Genomic DNA, 19,173 nt, shown 5'->3' on the forward strand with positions numbered 1-19,173 from the left:
GTTTCGTCGCCCGCGGCTCTTGTTTCGTCGCGCGGCTCTTGTTTCGTCGCCCGCGGCTATTATTTTGTCGCCCGCGACTATTCTTTTTTGACGCCGGCGACAATTTTTGGACGTGCGGTGAATTTTTACATTTGACTGTGGCTCACAAGTAATAAAGGTTGGGGATCCCTGTAGTACAAGATTGTTCTTATACCTTTTACAGTGTCATTGTTAACTCCCTGTTATTTCCATAACTAGGTTGTTATCCAGATTGCCCTGCAGAGAGGCCTTATTTCGATGAAACGTCTATGACATGCGTATCTTCGTGTAACTGTTATGATGACTACAGAAAAGAGTATGAACCTGGGGAGGAAATGCCAGGAGAAAGCATATGTTTACCTTGGTAAGAACATTTTCACAATGTGACGTTAGTAGGGGGAGTAATTATGACTAAAGCAAAATTAAAGAAAATTATTTTTAAATTTGCTTTGTGGAATTTCGTGCAGTCTACTATTTTGGGCTGATTCATATGAGATTTTTTAACAGCTTAATGTTCTTTTTTCAGCATTATTTCTGATTCAGAATACAGCTATGGGCTCTCTTATCCAGAAATCCATTTTACAGAAAGCTTTGGATGGCAGTCCCCTATAGACTTCATTATATGCTTATAATTCGCATTTTTAAATATGATTTCCATTTTCTCTTTAATAATAAAACAGAACCTTGTATTTGATCCTACCTAAGCTGCATCAATCATTATTGGTGGCAAAATAATCCTATTGTATGTAAAATAAGTATGTATGTATGTATGTATAACTTTATTTATAAAGCGCCACAAGGGTACGCAGCACTGTACAATCTTACAAAATACAAAATTACACACAGGGAGACAAGCGTTATAATATATAAATACAATAAATATATATAAATGCACATGTGGTATGAGACACAGTAGGAAGAAGGTCCCTGCCCAGTAGAGCTTACAATCTGTTGGGTTTATTTAACATTTATATGATGTTTAGCAGACTTGTGGGGGCATTTACTAAAGCTTGATTTTTTCAGTTCAGGGTTTATGATGACAAAATTCGATTTTGACATAGAAAAAACAAAATTTTGTTGTGATTTATTATGCACCAAAACTTTGATTAACCTGTAATATGCCATCTTAACCCTATCGAGATCATGTAGAAGTCAATGGCAGATGTCCCTTTTACAAGTGGAAGATCTTTCTTTGCTTCATGGTTTTAGAGATTTTCAGGGGTTTTTTTTAGGCTGGCTTTTGTACAACAATACAAAAAAGTTGTGGTTTTCATGCAACAAAATGAAAATGAGTTTAGTTGTGGTTTCAAAACACTATAAAACCATGAAAAGCTGAATGTTGATAAATGGTGATCGAAATTACAGAAAGATCCCTTATCTGGTTCAAAACATTTCTGATAAAAGATCATAGGATCTATTATTGGAAAACATAGCACTGATTTGTTCCCACTGTGTCATAGTCCTGTGCTGCCATTAAACTCTCCTTGAAAAAGAATTGGGTTTGACTGCTCAAAACCATTTCTTATCAACTGGCATTTTTATAAATGCTCAATTGACTTTTCTGTCAATTAGTTAAAATGTTTTCCTGACTGTCAGGAAGCATACAGGATGTTTTTACTTTGCAGAGTCATTTTAAGAGTTTTGGGGACAAAGCAGCAATTTGGCAAATAAGGCTTAAATGTAAACTTATTAATTAGGATAAAACAAATCTTGAATTCTAGTTATGCACTATACAGCATTGTACTGAAGGTCTCTTTGATTAAAAAATTTGGGGATTAATGTGAGTATTAAGGGCATTAACACAATGGATAAAGGCATAACTTTACCTCTTTATACCTGGTGAGACTTCACCTTGAGTATATAGTTCAGCTTTGGGTGCCTTTCCAAATAAAGGATATTAATGAGCTGGAAAAAGTGAACAGACATGTAAATAAATTGGTAGAAGTAATGGAAAAAACTACAAGAGGTTATAAAAAAAAGTTGGGCTTGTTTTCACAGGAGTCCTTTACGAGGGCAAATAGTAACTGTTTGTCACACATAACTATACAAAGTTCCAGGGGACACCCATTTAGACTGGAGAAAAGGCATTTTTCTGCTAAATTAATAGCAGATCATCCTAAAGGAGAACAAATGTAATATCACTGGGAAGTGGCAATTTACTACATTTGGTTAAAATTGCTCACCTTTTACCCCTTTACACAACAAACTGGCCTAGAACACTTCCTGGCAGAATGCTGCTCCCAGTTATCCCTTTCATTAAATGAAGCTGATAATTAAGAATGCAGTAAAGTAAATTGGACAGTATCATACGAGACAGTGTTAAATGCAAGTGCATTTTTAGTATTACTGCAATTTCATGTTATGAAATATTCATTTTCATTTGTTTTACAGCTATTGCACCCAAAATGGCAAAGAATGTTCCAACGAATCAGGTAAATTTATTGGAAACACATTATGTGGTTTCTGCTGTATGCTTATTCATAAATGATGGGCAAAAATTATACAAGATATGCATTTGTCCTAAAATTGAAAGCTCTATAATTGATAAACTGATAAACAGTTGAAAATATTCAACTTGTCTAGAGTTAGACAAGAAGTGACCCAATGCAATACAAAAATTCTAAATAAGGCATCCATTTAATAACCTCCACTAAAATTGTCTATGACTTTCCACAAGTTATTGCAGAGAACATTCTTGCACCAGAATATTTGTCACGCCAAAGTTTACTACACAGTGATGTATGCAGAAATCACTGCAATCATTCGCGTTAACTACACAAGTGTACCAATTTATGGTGGCATTAATTTTAGTGAGTTGCGAATTTTCTTGCGACAAAATGAGTTTGCAAATAGTTGTGCTATAAAATAGTCTTCTTTTTTATTGACACATTTATGGCCAGATATGCTTCTTCAAAAGTGATAAACTTAATTAAGTCAGCGTTTTTCAACCACTGTTCCGCGGCACACTAGTGTGCCGCGAGATGTTGCCTGGTGTGCCGTAGGCAGGGCACCAATGTACTAGGGGGGCACTGCTCTTGGCACCAATGTACTAGGGGGGCACTGCTGCTGGGCACCAATGTACTAGGGGGGCACTGCTCTTGGCACCAATGTACTAGGGGGCACTGCTGCTGGGCACCAATGTACTAGGGGGGCACTGCTGCTGGGCACCAATGTACTAGGGGGGCACTGCTCTTGGCACCAATGTACTAGGGGGGCACTGCTGCTGGGCACCAATGTACTAGGGGGGCACTGCTCTTGGCACCAATGTACTAGGGGGCACTGCTGCTGGGCACCAATGTACTAGGGGGGCACTGCTGCTGGGCACAGAGTTAAATTTTTTAACATTTTCTAATGGTGGTGTGCCTCGTGATTTTTTTCATGAAACAAGTGTGCCTTTGCCCAAAAAAGGTTGAAAAACACTGAATTAAGTGATTGTGATGATACCATCAACAACTAGTGAGAGAATCTGTCCCACTTTGCTTCACCGAAAAATTTGTGAAATAACAGGAAAATTCACATACAGCGAAAAATCAGTGAAACGCATGTGTTGCACGACTTTTTTTTTTTTGTCGTACATGAAATTTGGGGGAATTTATTAACATTCATTGGTTTTATCTTTTTTAAAACCACAACTAAACCTATTTCCATGAATGGCAGTCATTTATTAAAATCCAAATTAAAAAAGCATAAACAAAAAAGTTGAGGAAAAGTTGCGAAAACCACAGCTTTTTAAACTTGTCACATGAAAAACGCAACTTTTTCATATTGACACACAGTTGTCCACATGATTTTTGCATTTGAAATTGTCACGGTTTTGTTGCACAATAAATCACACAAAAATCATGTTATTTTTCCGTGACTAAATCAAGTTTTTGCCGACAAAAAACAAAAAAAAAAGTCACGCACTAGTAAATGCCTCTTTAATTTAAAAATCTCAACAGACAAGTTTAATAAAAGTCAAAATGAATAAACAATGTGATTTTCATTTGCAACTTTTTTTACAGTGACATGCCAATTAAGCCGTTAAGTGGCGTTATATCTTACATAAATACTGATGATCAATCAAGTTTAATAGTGACTTTTTCCAAAATTTCATTTAAAAAAATAATTTGATGAGCCTGTTGTCCATAAGTAGACCTCTGCAGTTGAGATGGCAGTTGCATCTGCTTTACTTCCAATTTCTGGCTGTCTGGTCCATCCCAGTAGCTCTGTTCAAAAAATTTCTTGTAAATATAGGTAATTACATGAAATAAAGGTATCGGACCCCTTATACAGAGACTCATTATCCAGAAATTTCCGAATTACAGAAAGGCCATCTCCCATAGACTCCATTTTAATCAAATAATGCACATTTTTAAAAATGGTTTCCTTTTTCTCTGTAATAATAAAACAGTACCTTGTACTTGATCCCAACTAAGATATAATTAATCCTTATTGGAGTCAAAACAATCCTATTGGGTTTAATTACTGTTTATATAATTTTTTTAGTAGACTTAAGGTAGAAGATTCAAATTACAGAAAGATCCCTTATCTAGAAAACCCCAGGTGCTGAGCATTCTGGATAATGGGTCCCATACCTGTAATATGCAAAATTTTATTCATTGAATATTATATTCAATGGTATAGTTTCCCCAAATAACACTGTTATTTTATTAATAAAAAAAAACCTTACTTTTTATTTGATATAATATAACACTAGTTTATAATTGCTATGTTTCAATGCTTACAACCCACCTGTAATCAGGAACATTTGGTTAAATACAGTTTAAATAGAGATAATACTCTCTGAATATATAAACCCAGCTTCTCTACCAGATGGAACGTGTTTCTCAGGTTTACAAATAAGGAGGAATTCAGTATGCAGGAGTTTTAACTGAATATACAGGCATGGGATCCCTTATCTGGAATCCAGAAATTTCCTAATTACGAAAAGGCCATCTCCCATAGACTCCATTATAATCAAATAATTCCAATTTTTAAAAATGATTCCCTTTTCTCTGTAATAATAAAACAGTACCTGTACTTGATCCCAACTAAGATATAATTACCCCTTATTGGGGGCAGAGCAGCCGTATTGGGTTTATTTAATGGTTAAATGATTCCCTTTTCTCTGTAATAATAAAACAGTACCTGTACTTGATCCCAACTAAGATATAATTACCCCTTATTGGGGCAGAACAGCCCTATTGGGTTTATTTAATGGTTAAATGATTCCCTTTTCTCTGTAATAATAAAACAGTACCTGTACTTGATCCCAACTAAGATATAATTACCCCTTATTGGGGCAGAACAGCCCTATTGGGTTTATTTAATGGTTAAATGATTCCCTTTTCTCTGTAATAATAAAAAAGTACCTGTACTTGATCCCAACTAAGATATAATTACCCCTTATTAGGGGCAGAGCAGCCCTATTGGGTTTATTTAATGGTTAAATGATTCCCTTTTCTCTGTAATAATAAAACAGTATCTTGTACTTGATCCCAACTAAGATATAATTACCCCTTATTGGGGGCAGAACCGCCCTATTGGGTTTATTTAATGGTTAAATGATTCCCTTTTCTCTGTAATAATAAAAAAGTACCTGTACTTGATCCCAACTAAGATATAATTACCCCTTATTAGGGGCAGAACAGCCCTATTGGGTTTATTTAATGGTTAAATGATTCCCTTTTCTCTGTAATAATAAAACAGTACCTGTACTTGATCCCAACTAAGATATAATTAATTCTTAGTGGAGGCAAAACAAGCCTATTGGGTTTATTCAATATTTAAATTATTTTTAGCAGACTTAAGTTATGGAGATCCAAATTACAGAAAGATCCCTTATCCAGAAAACCCCAGGTCCCGAGCATTCTGGATAACATGTCTCATACCTGTACTTTGAATTAATCATGTGTTCAGCATTTATGTCTATTTTTTTAGTGAAAACAATAGACAGATTATACACTGAACTCAAACCTTATACATTGAACTTGTGAAGAACAACAAGTTTATATTGCCCCTTTAATGTATATTCAGTGCCCTTTTTTATACAACTGCTCATACATAGTAAATGTCTAGACACAATTTTTATTTTATTTTTTATTTTATTTTATTTCATGTTTTATCAATATTTAAATGTATTAATACATTTTTTCTATATTATAGTTTGTTGTTATTATGAAGGAAAAAACTTTTTGCCTGGAGAAGTTATATACTCTACCATGGATGGCATTGGAGGATGTATAGAAGCTATTTGTTCTGATAATTCAACTATAAAACGAAATATTGGACCTTGTACATCAACACTGGGTCCAAGTACAATTTTCAACTTCTCCACCTCAAGCTCCATACCAACCAGTAGATCTACTCAACCGTCAGTCTCTGTATCACCGGGCTCTGTCACTAGTCACACAGGCCTGATTACTACAGCTACTTCTCCAGGAACTGTATCCTCCACTGTTGGCATAGACATTTCAAATACTTCACAGCCTACAATTCCCTCAAAAAGTCAAGATCATACTACAACAATTTCAAATGGTAAATTATTTAAAAAATAATACTTAAATTCAATTATGCATAAATGTTTAATCAACGTATATTCTATCTATGCTTACATTTGTATACGTTAGTAAAAAAAAAATATTATTACATTATTATTATGTTATTATTATAATTAAATAGTCTATAAATTTCCTGATTAAAAATATTTCTCATTTGTTCTTGCAGTTTCACCAACAATTTGTTTTGAAGCTTATAACTGTACTTGGTCAGACTGGTATGATGTAAGCAGGCCTGGCTTGGGTCCTAATGATGGTGATTTTGAAACTTTCGACAACATAAAAGCCAAAGGCTTCGATGTGTGTAAGAATCCAACAAAAGTGGAGTGTAGAGCAAAGGAATATCCTTATCAAGCAATAAAGGAATTAAACCAAAATGTAAGCTGCAGCAAAAAAGATGGATTGATATGCGTCAATACCAAAAACGCAATTTGCCATAACTTTGAAATTAGAGTTGAATGCTGTGAATACAGAAAATGTCATGAATATTCTAGGACAACAGCATCTCAATATTCAACATCAGGTCAAATGTCAATGTCAACTGTGACAGACACATTATCAACTGAATTTCCCATCACTAGATCTACTGGGATAAAAACAACTACTTCTAGTAAAAATTCTTCCATATCTTCTGTAACTTCAACTCTTATGCCAGTGACTCAATTTCATTCATCCTCTGGGACATCAACTACTGAAAAAATATCAGTAACCCAAACTAAAACCATGCCTCCTCCACCTAGCATTTTAATATCTACATTAGAAAGCTCAGCTATCTCCTCTGCAACAGCTTCTTCTCCAAGATCTCCAACGACAAGTATAGTTAAACCAACATTACATATTCCTCAAACAACCACTCTATCATCAATTGTTACTGAAGGTCCATCACCATCAAGTGTTACTGAACCAGTGACTGTAAAAAGTACATTATCAACTGAAGTTCCCATCACTAGACCATTGGAGACGACACCTAGTAAACACTCTTCCACAGCTTCATTGACAACAACACCTTTGCCAATGACTCAATCTCATTCATCCTCTTTAATATCAACAACTGAAAAAATATCAGTACCCGGAACTAAAGTTACGCCTTCTCCCCCTCCTAGCATTTTAACATCCACTTTAAAAAGCCCAGTTATAACTTCTGCATCAGGAACTTCTCCAAGGTCTCAAACAACAAGTATAGTTAAACCAACATCACATATTTCTCAACCAACTACTCTATCATCAATTGTTTCTGAAGGTCCATCAACATCAAGTGTTACTGAACCAGTGAATGTGAAAAGTACATTATCAACTGAAGTTCCCATCACTAGACCATTGGAGACGTCACCTCTTCCTGGAATTGTCATTACTACTCCTAGTAAACACTCTTCCACAGGTTCATTGACAACAACACCTTTGCCAGTGACTCAATCTCATTCATCCTCTGTAACATCAACTACTGAAAAAATATCAGTACCTGAAACAAAAGCTACACCTTCCCCTCCTCCTAGCATTTTAACATCCACTTTAGAAAGCCCAGCTATAACCTCTGCAACAGCATCTTCTCCAAGGTCTCCAACGACAAGTATAGTTAAACCAACATCACATATTCCTCAAACAACAACTCTATCATCAATTGTTACTGAAGGTCAATCAACATCAAGTGTTACTGAACCAGTGACTATGAAAAGTACATTATCAACTGAAGTTCCCATCACTAGACCATTGGAGACGACACCTCTTCCTGGAATTGTAACAACTTCTCCTAGTAAACACTCTTCCGCAGCTTCATTGACAACAACACCTTTGCCAATTACTCAATCTCATTCATCCTCTGTAACAACAACTACTGAAAAAATATCAGTACCTGAAACAAAAGCTACACCTTTCCCTCCTCCAAGTACTTTAACATCTACATCAGAAGGCTCAGCTATCTCCTCTGCATCAGCTTCTTCTCCAAGGTCTCCAACAACAGGTATAGTTAAACCAACATCACATATTCCTCAAACAACTACTTTATCATCAATTGTTACTGAAGGTCCATCAACATCAAGTGTTACTGAACTAGTGACTGTGAAAAGTACATTATCAACTGAAGTTCCCATCACTAGACCACTGGAGACGACACCTCTTCCTGGAGTTGTAACATCTACTCCTAGTAAACACTCTTCCGCAGCTTCATTGACAACAACACCTTTTCCAATGACTCAATCTCATTCATCCTCTGTAACATCAACTACTGAAAAAATATCAGTACCCGAAACAAAAGCTACACCTTCCCCTCCTCCTAGCATGTTAACATCAACTTTAGAAAGCCCAGCTATAACCTCTGCAACAGCATCTTCTCCAAGGTCTCAAATGACAAGTATAGTTAAACCAACATCACATATTCCTCAAACAACAACTCTATCATCAATTCTTACTGAAGGTCCATCAACATCAAGTGTTACTGAACCAGTGAATGTGAAAAGTACATTATCAACTGAAGTTCCCATCACTAGACCCTTGGAGACGACACCTCTTCCTGGAATTGTAACATCTACTCCTAGTAAACACTCTTCCGCAGCTTCATTGACAACAACACCTTTGCCAATGACTCAAACTCATTCATCCTCTGTAACATCAACAACTGAAGAAATATCAGTACCTGAAACAAAAGCTACACCTTCCCCTCCTCCTAGCATTTTAACATCCACTTTAAAAAGCCCAGCTATAACCTCTGCATCAGGAACTTCTCCAAGGTCTCAAACAACAAGTATAGTTAAACCAACATCACATATTCCTCAAACAACTACTCTATCATCAATTGTTACTAAAGGTCCATCAACATCAAGTGTTACTGAACCAGTGAATGTGAAAAGTACATTATCAACTGAAGTTCCCATCACTAGACCATTGGAGACGACACCTCTTCCTGGAATTGTCACAACTACTCCTAGTAAACACTCTTCCGCAGCTTCATTGACAACAACACCTTTGCCAATGACGCAGTCTCATTCATCCTCTGTAACATCAACTACTGAAAAAATATCAGTACCCGAAACAAAAGCTACACCTTCCCCTCCTCCTAGCATTTTAACATCTACATCAGAAAGCTCAGCAATCTCCTCTGCATCAGCTTCTTCTCCAAGGTCTCCAACAACAGGTATAGTTAAACCAACATCACATATTCCTCAAACAACTACTCTATCATCAATTGTTTCTGAAGGTCCATCAACATCAAGTGTAACTGAACCAGTGACTGTGAAAAGTACATTATCAACTGAAGTTCCCATCACTAGACCATTGGAGACGACACCTCTTCCTGGAATTGTAACATCTACTCCTAGTAAACACTCTTCCACAGCTTCATTGACAAAAACACCTTTGCCAATGACTCAATCTCATTCATCATCTTTAATATCAACAACTGAAGAAATATCAGTACCTGAAACAAAAGCTACACCTTCCCCTCCTCCTAGCATTTTAACATCCACTTTAGAAAGCCCAGCTATAACCTCTGCATCAGGAACTTCTCCAAGGTCTCAAACAACAAGTATAGTTAAACCAACATCACATATTTCTCAACCAACTACTCTATCATCAATTGTTTCTGAAGGTCCATCAACATCAAGTGTCACTGAACCAGTGAATGTGAAAAGTACATTATCAACTGAAGTTCCCATCACTAGACCATTGGAGACGACACCTCTTCCTGGAATTGTCACAACTACTCCTAGTAAACACTCTTCCGCAGCTTCATTGACAACAACACCTTTGCCAATGACTCAGTCTCATTCATCCTCTGTAACATCAACTACTGAAAAAATATCAGTACCCGAAACAAAAGCTACACCTTCCCCTCCTCCTAGCATTTTAACATCTACATCAGAAAGCTCAGCTATCTCCTCTGCATCAGCTTCTTCTCCAAGGTCTCCAACAACAGGTATAGTTAAACCAACATCACATATTCCTCAAACAACTACTCTATCATCAATTGTTTCTGAAGGTCCATCAACATCAAGTGTTACTGAACCAGTGACTGTGAAAAGTACATTATCAACTGAAGTTCCCATCACTAGACCCTTGGAGACGACACCTCTTCCTGGAATTGTAACATCTACTCCTAGTAAACACTCTTCCACAGCTTCATTGACAAAAACACCTTTGCCAATGACTCAATCTCATTCATCCTCTTTAATATCAACAACTGAAGAAATATCAGTACCTGAAACAAAAGCTACACCTTCCCCTCCTCCTAGCATTTTAACATCCACTTTAAAAAGCCCAGCTATAACCTCTGCATCAGGAACTTCTCCAAGGTCTCAAACAACAAGTATAGTTAAACCAACATCACATATTTCTCAACCAACTACTCTATCATCAATTGTTTCTGAAGGTCCATCAACATCAAGTGTTACTAAACCAGTGAATGTGAAAAGTACATTATCAACTGAAGTTCCCATCACTAGACCATTGGAGACGACACCTCTTCCTGGAATTGTCACTACTACTCCTAGTAAACACTCTTCCACAGGTTCATTGACAACAACACCTTTGCCAATGACTCAATCTCATTCATCCTCTGTAACATCAACTACTAAAAAAATATCAGTACCCGAAACAAAAGCTACACCTTCCCCTCCTCCTAGCATTTTAACATCCACTTTAGAAAGCCCAGCTATAACCTCTGCATCAGGATCTTCTTCAAGGTCTCAAACAACAAGTATAGTTAAACCAACATCACATATTCCTCAAACAACTACTCTATCATCAATTGTTACTGAAGGTCCATCAACATCAAGTGTTACTGAACCAGTGACTGTGAAAAGTACATTATCAACTGAAGTTCCCCTCACTAGACCCTTGGAGACGACACCTCTTCCTGGAATTGTCACATCTACTCCTAGTAAACACTCTCCTGCAGCTTCATTGACAACAACACCTTTGCCAATGACTCAATCTCATTCATCCTCTGTAACATCAACTACTGAAAAAATATCAGTACCCGGAACTAAAGTTACGCCTTCTCCCCCTCCTAGCATTTTAACATCCACTTTAGAAAGTCCAGCTATAACCTCTGCATCAGCATCTTCTCCAAGGTCTCAAACAACAAGTATAGTTAAACCAACATCACATATGCCTCAAACAACTACTCTATCATCAATTGTTACTGAAGGTCCATCAACATCAAGTGTTACTGAGCCAGTGAATGTGAAAAGTACATTATCAACTGAAGTTCCCATCACTAGACCATTGGAGACGACACCTCTTCCTGGAATTGTCACAACTACACCTAGTAAACACTCTTCCTCAGCTTCATTGACAACAACACCTTTGCCAATTACTCAATCTCATTCATCCTCTGTAACATCAACTACTGAAAAAATATCAGTACCTGAAACAAAAGCTACACCTTCCCCTCCTCCTAGCATTTTAACATCTACATCAGAAAGCTCAGCTATCTCCTCTGCAACAGCTTCTTCTCCAAGGTCTCCAACAACAGGTATAGTTAAACTAACATCACATATTCCTCAAACAACTACTCTATCATCAATTGTTACTGAAGGTCCATCAACATCAAGTGTTACTGAACTAGTGACTGTGAAAAGTACATTATCAACTGAAGTTCCCATTACTAGACCACTGCATACGACACCTCTTCCTGGAGTTGTAACATCTACTCCTAGTAAACACTCTTCCGCAGCTTCATTGACAACAACACCTTTGCCAATTACTCAATCTCATTCATCCTCTGTAACATCAACTACTGAAAAAATATCAGTACCCGAAACAAAAGCTACACCTTCCCCTCCTCCTAGCATTTTAACATCTACATCAGAAAGCTCAGCTATCTCCTCTGCAACAGCTTCTTCTCCAAGATCTCAAACGACAAGTATAGTTAAACCAACATCACATATTCCTCAAACAACCACTCTATCATCAATTGTTACTGAAGGTCCATCAGCATCAAGTGTTACTGAACCAGTGAATGTGAAAAGTACATTATCAACTGAAGTTCCCATCACTAGACCATTGGAGACGACACCTCTTCCTGGAATTGTAACAACTACTCCTAGTAAACACTCTTCTGCAGCTTCATTGACAACAACACCTTTGCCAATGACTCAATCTCATTCATCCTCTGTAACATCAACTACTGAAAAAATATCAGTACCCGGAACTAAAGTTACGCCTTCTCCCCCTCCTAGCATTTTAACATCCACTTTAGAAAGTCCAGCTATAACCTCTGCATCAGGATCTTCTCCAAGGTCTCAAACAACAAGTATAGTTAAACCAACATCACATATTCCTCAAACAACTACTCTATCATCAATTGTTACTGAAGGTCCATCAACATCAAGTTTTTCTGAACCAGTGAATGTGAAAAGTACATTATCAACTGAAGTTCCCATTACTAGACCATTGGAGACGACACCTCTTCCTGGAATTGTCACAACTACTCCTAGTAAACACTCTTCCGCAGCTTCATTGACAACAACACCTTTGTCAATGACTCAGTCTCATTCATCCTCTGTAACATCAACTACTGAAAAAATATCAGTACCCGAAACAAAAGCTACACCTTCCCGTCCTCCTAGCATTTTAACATCTACATCAGAAAGCTCAGCTATCTCCTCTGCATCAGCTTCTTCTCCAAGGTCTCCAACAACAGGTATAGTTAAACCAACATTACATATTCCTCAAACAACTACTCAATCATCAATTGTTACTGAAGGTCCATCAACATCAAGTGTTACTGAACCAGTGACTGTGAAAAGTACATTATCAACTGAAGTTCCCATCACTAGACCATTGGAGACGACACCTCTTCCTGGAGTTGTAACATCTACTCCTAGTAAACACTCTTCCGCAGCTTCATTGAGAACAACACCTTTGCCAATGACTCAATCTCATTCATCCTCTGTAACATCAACTACTGAAAAAATATCAGTACCCGGAACTAAAGTTACGCCTTCTCCCCCTCCTAGCATTTTAACATCCACTTTAGAAAGTCCAGCTATAACCTCTGCATCAGGATCTTCTCCAAGGTCTCAAACAACAAGTATAGTTAAACCAACATCACATATTCCTCAAACAACTACTCTATCATCAATTGTTACTGAAGGTCCATCAACATCAAGTGTTTCTGAACCAGTGAATGTGAAAAGTACATTATCAACTGAAGTTCCCATTACTAGACCATTGGAGACGACACCTCTTCCTGGAATTGTCACAACTACTCTTAGTAAACACTCTTCCGCAGCTTCATTGACAACAACACCTTTGCCAATGACTCAGTCTCATTCATCCTCTGTAACATCAACTACTGAAAAAATATCAGTACCCGAAACAAAAGCTACACCTTCCCGTCCTCCTAGCATTTTAACATCTACATCAGAAAGCTCAGCTATCTCCTCTGCATCAGCTTCTTCTCCAAGGTCTCCAACAACAGGTATAGTTAAACCAACATTACATATTCCTCAAACAACTACTCAATCATCAATTGTTACTGAAGGTCCATCAACATCAAGTGTTACTGAACCAGTGACTGTGAAAAGTACATTATCAACTGAAGTTCCCATCACTAGACCATTGGAGACGACACCTCTTCCTGGAGTTGTAACATCTACTCCTAGTAAACACTCTTCCGCAGCTTCATTGAGAACAACACCTTTTCCAATGACTCAATCTCATTCATCCTCTGTAACATCAACTACTGAAAAAATATCAGTACCCGAAACAAAAGCTACACCTTCCCCTCCTCCTAGCATTTCAACATCCACTTTAGAAAGCCCAGCTATAACCTCTGCATCAGGATCTTCTTCAAGGTCTCAAACAACAAGTATAGTTAAACCAACATCACATATTCCTCAAACAACTACTCTATCATCAATTGTTACTGAAGGTCCATCAACATCAAGTGTTACTGAACCAGTGACTGTGAAAAGTACATTATCAACTGAAGTTCCCATCACTAGACCCTTGGAGACGACACCTCTTCCTGGAATTGTCACATCTACTTCTAGTAAACACTCTCCCACAGCTTCATTGACAACAACACCTTTGCCAATGACTCAATCTCATTCATCCTCTGTAACATCAACTACTGAAAAAATATCAGTACCCGGAACTAAAGTTACGCCTTCTCCCCCTCCTAGCATTTTAACATCCACTTTAGAAAGTCCAACTATAACCTCTGCATCAGCATCTTCTCCAAGGTCTCAAACAACAAGTATAGTTAAACCAACATCACATATGCCTCAAACAACTACTCTATCATCAATTGTTACTGAAGGTCCATCAACATCAAGTGTTACTGAACCAGTGAATGTGAAAAGTACATTATCAACTGAAGTTCCCATCACTAGACCATTGGAGACGACACCTCTTCCTGGAATTGTCACAACTACTCCTAGTAAACACTCTTCTGCAGCTTCATTGACAACAACACCTTTGCCAATTACTCAATCTCATTCATCCTCTGTAACATCAACTACTGAAAAAATATCAGTACCCGAAACAAAAGCTACACCTTCCCCTCCTCCTAGCTTTTTCACATCTATATCAGAAAGCTCAGCTATCTCCTCTGCAACAGCTTCTTCTCCAAGATCTCCAACAACAAGTATAGTTAAACCAACATCACATATGCCTCAAACAACTACTCTATCATCAATTGTTACTGAAGGCCCATCAACATCAAGTGTTACTGAACCAGTGAATGTGAAAAGTACATTATCAACTGAAGTTCCCATCACTAGACCATTGGAGACGACACCTCTTCCTGGAATTGTCACAACTACTCCTAGTAAACACTCTTCCGCAGCTTCATTGACAACAACACCTTTGCCAATGACTCAATCTCATTCATCCTCTGTAACATCAACTACTAAAAAAATATCAGTACCCGGAACTAAAGTTACGCCTTCTCCCCCTCCTAGCATTTTAACATCCACTTTAGAAAGCCCAGCTATAACCTCTGCATCAGCATCTTCTCCAAGGTCTCCAACGACAAGTATAGTTAAACCAACATCACATATTCCTCAAACAACCACTCTATCATCAATTGTTACTGAAGGTCCATCAACATCAAGTGTTACTGAACCAGTGAATGTGAAAAGTACATTATCAACTGAAGTTCCCATCACTAGACCATTGGAGACGACACCTCTTCCTGGCATTGTCACAACTACTCTTAGTAAACACTCCTCCACAGCTTCATTGACAACAACAACACCTTTGCCAATGACTCAGTCTCATTCATCCTCTGTAACATCAACTACTGAAAAAATATCAGTACCCGAAACAAAAGCTACACCTTCCCCTCCTCCTAGCATTTTAACATCCTCTTTAGAAAGCCCAGCTATAACCTCTGCAACAGCATCTTCTCCAAGGTCTCAAACGACAAGTATAGTTAAACCAACATCACATATTCCTCAAACAACAACTCTATCATCAATTGTTAGTGAAGGTCCATCAACATCAAGTGTTACTGAACCAGTGACTGTGAAAAGTACATTATCAACTGAAGTCCCCATCACTAGACCCTTGGAGACGTCACCTCTTCCTGGAATTGTAACATCTACTCCTAGTAAACACTCTTCCGCTGCTTCATTGACAACAACACCTTTGCCAATGACTCAATCTCATTCATCCTCTGTAACATCAACTACTAAAAAAATATCAGTACCCGGAACTAAAGTTACGCCTTCTCCCCCTCCTAGCATTTTAACATCCACTTTAGAAAGCCCAGCTATAACCTCTGCAACAGCATCTTCTCCAAGGTCTCAAACGACAAGTATAGTTAAACCAACATCACATATTCCTCAAACAACAACTCTATCATCAATTGTTAGTGAAGGTCCATCAACATCAAGTGTTACTGAACCAGTGACTGTGAAAAGTACATTATCAACTGAAGTCCCCATCACTAGACCCTTGGAGACGTCACCTCTTCCTGGAATTGTAACATCTACTCCTAGTAAACACTCTTCCGCTGCTTCATTGACAACAACACCTTTGCCAATGACTCAATCTCATTCATCCTCTGTAACATCAACTACTGAAAAAATATCAGTACCCGGAACTAAAGTTACGCCATCTCCCCCTCCTAGCATTTTAACGTCCACTTTAGAAACCCCAGCTATAACCTCTGCATCAGGATCTTCCCCAAGGTCTCAAACAACAGGTATAGTTAAACCAACATCACATATTCCTCAAACAACTACTCTATCATCAATTGTTACTGAAGGTCCATCAACATCAAGTGTTACTGAACCAGTGACTGTGAAAAGTACATTATCAACTGAAGTTCCCTTGGAGACAACACCTCATCCTGAAATTTTAACATCTACTTCTAGTAAACACTCTTCCACAGTGTCATTGACAACAACACCTTTGCCAATGACTCAATCTCATTCATCCTCTGTAACATCAACTACTGAAAAAATATCAGTACCCGGAACTAAAGTTACGCCTTCTCCCCCTCCTAGCATTTTAACGTCCACTTTAGAAAGCCCAGCTATAACCTCTTCATCAGGATCTTCTCCAAGGTCTCAAACAACAAGTATAGTTAAACCAACATCACATATTCCTCAAACAACTACTCTATCATCAATTGTTACTGAAGGTCCATCAACATCAAGTGTTACTGAACCAGTGACTATGAAAAGTACATTATCAACTGAAGTTCCCATCACTAGACCATTGGAGACGACACCTCTTCCTGGAATTGTAACAACTACTCCTAGTAAACACTCTTCCGCAGCTTCATTGACAACAACACTTTTGCCAATTACTCAGTCTCATTCATCCTCTATAACAACAACTACTGAAAAAATATCAGTACCCGAAACAAAAGCTACACCTTCCCCTCCTCCTAGCATTTTAACATCTATATCAGAAAGCTCAGCTATCTCCTCTGCATCAGCTTCTTCTCCAAGGTCTCCAACAACAGGTATAGTTAAACCAACATCACATATTCCTCAAACAACTACTCTATCATCAATTGTTACTGAAGGTCCATCAACATCAAGTGTTACTGGACAAGTGACTGTGAAAAGTACATTATCAACTGAAGTTCCCATTACTAGACCACTGGAGACGACACCTCTTCCTGGAGTTGTAACATCTACTCCTAGTAAACACTCTTCCGCAGCTTCATTGACAACAACACCTTTACCAATGACTCAATCTCATTCATCCTCTGTAACAACAACTACTGAAAAAATATCAGTACCCGAAACAAAAGCTACACCTTCCCCTCCTCCTAGCATGTTAACATCCACTTTAGAAAGTCCAGCTATAACCTCTGCAACAGCATCTTCTCCAAGGTCTCCAACGACAAGTATAGTTAAACCAACATCACATATTCCTCAAACAACTACTCTATCATCAATTGTTACTGAAGGTCCATCAACATCAAGTGTTACTGAACCAGTGAATGTGAAAAGTACATTATCAACTGAAGTTCCCATCACTAGACCATTGGAGACGACACCTCTTCCTGGAATTGTAACAACTATTCCTAGTAAACACTCTTCCTCAGCTTTATTGACAACAACACCTTTGCCAATTACTCAATCTCATTCATCCTCTGTAACATCAACTACTGAAAAAATATCAGTACCCGAAACAAAAGCTACATCTTCCCCTCCTCCTAGCATTTTAACATCTACATCAGAAAGCTCAGCTATCTCCTCTGCATCAGCTTCTTCTCCAAGGTCTCCAACAACAGGTATCGTTAAACCAACATCACATATGCCTCAAACAACTACTCTATCATCAATTGTTACTGAAGGTCCATCAACATCAAGTGTTACTGAACCAGTGACTGTGAAAAGTACATTATCAACTGTAGTTCCCTTGGAGACGACACCTCATCCTGAAATTTTAACATCTACTTCTAGTAAACACTCTTCCGCAGTGTCATTGACAACAACACCTTTGCCAATGACTCAATCTCATTCATCCTTTGTTACATCAACTACTGAAAAAACATCTTCTAAAACTAGCTCTAGTGTGACTTCTGGTTCTACCATAATTTTAACCTCATCTCCTATAACATCGCCTAGTAAAATAACTTCCTCAACATCTTTGACATCAAAAAGTACTACTGTCACTTCCACTTCTGGTACAACATTGTTTCCAATATCTTTGTCATTTATTTCTACATCCTCCATTTCAAATATTAATACTACTCCACTATTATCCACAAAAATTTCACCTGTAAGTCATTTCCCATCTTCCCCTTTATTAACAACAACCCCTTCCACATCATTTGGAGTTTCATTGGCATCATCTCCATCATCTGTTAGCAGCTCAACATCCTGCTTCTGCAAAGTAAATGACGAATTCTTTTCTCCAGGTAAGACAAAAACCTACCAGTTTTCCATTTTTACATTTCTGACCTCTTTTAAGTTAATGTATTTTCTCACTGATTATGTAAATGTTGTTATGGTTATTATATAGATTAGAGGAAAGGTTGTAAGGTTGTATTGGAAGTGGGTTTGCTATCCTTATTAATCATATACTTACACAATTTCCAGTTTGCGTTCTATTTCTTTATTCACATAGTGTCTGTGGTTGAAAAAGAACAAATATTCTTTTGTGGTCCTCTTATATCTTATTCCAGACTATAATGTATGGTTGGTTT

General features: G+C 37.7%; 1 protein-coding gene across 1 annotated transcript in view; it reads left to right on the forward strand.

The window, feature by feature from the left end:
• The window catches only part of LOC116410388 (mucin-2-like), a 58,797-nt gene that overhangs the window by 29,261 nt on the left and 10,363 nt on the right, over positions 1-19,173 (forward strand). The window contains exons 26-29 of the mRNA XM_031900753.1: positions 238-382; positions 2,410-2,450; positions 6,166-6,537; positions 6,727-18,885. Coding sequence (XP_031756613.1) covers positions 238-382; positions 2,410-2,450; positions 6,166-6,537; positions 6,727-18,885 — 12,717 coding nt within the window. The remainder of the gene's footprint in view (positions 1-237; positions 383-2,409; positions 2,451-6,165; positions 6,538-6,726; positions 18,886-19,173) is intronic.

This window comes from Xenopus tropicalis, chromosome 4 (assembly GCF_000004195.4).
Source record: "Xenopus tropicalis strain Nigerian chromosome 4, UCB_Xtro_10.0, whole genome shotgun sequence".
Taxonomy (NCBI): Eukaryota; Metazoa; Chordata; class Amphibia; order Anura; family Pipidae; genus Xenopus; species Xenopus tropicalis.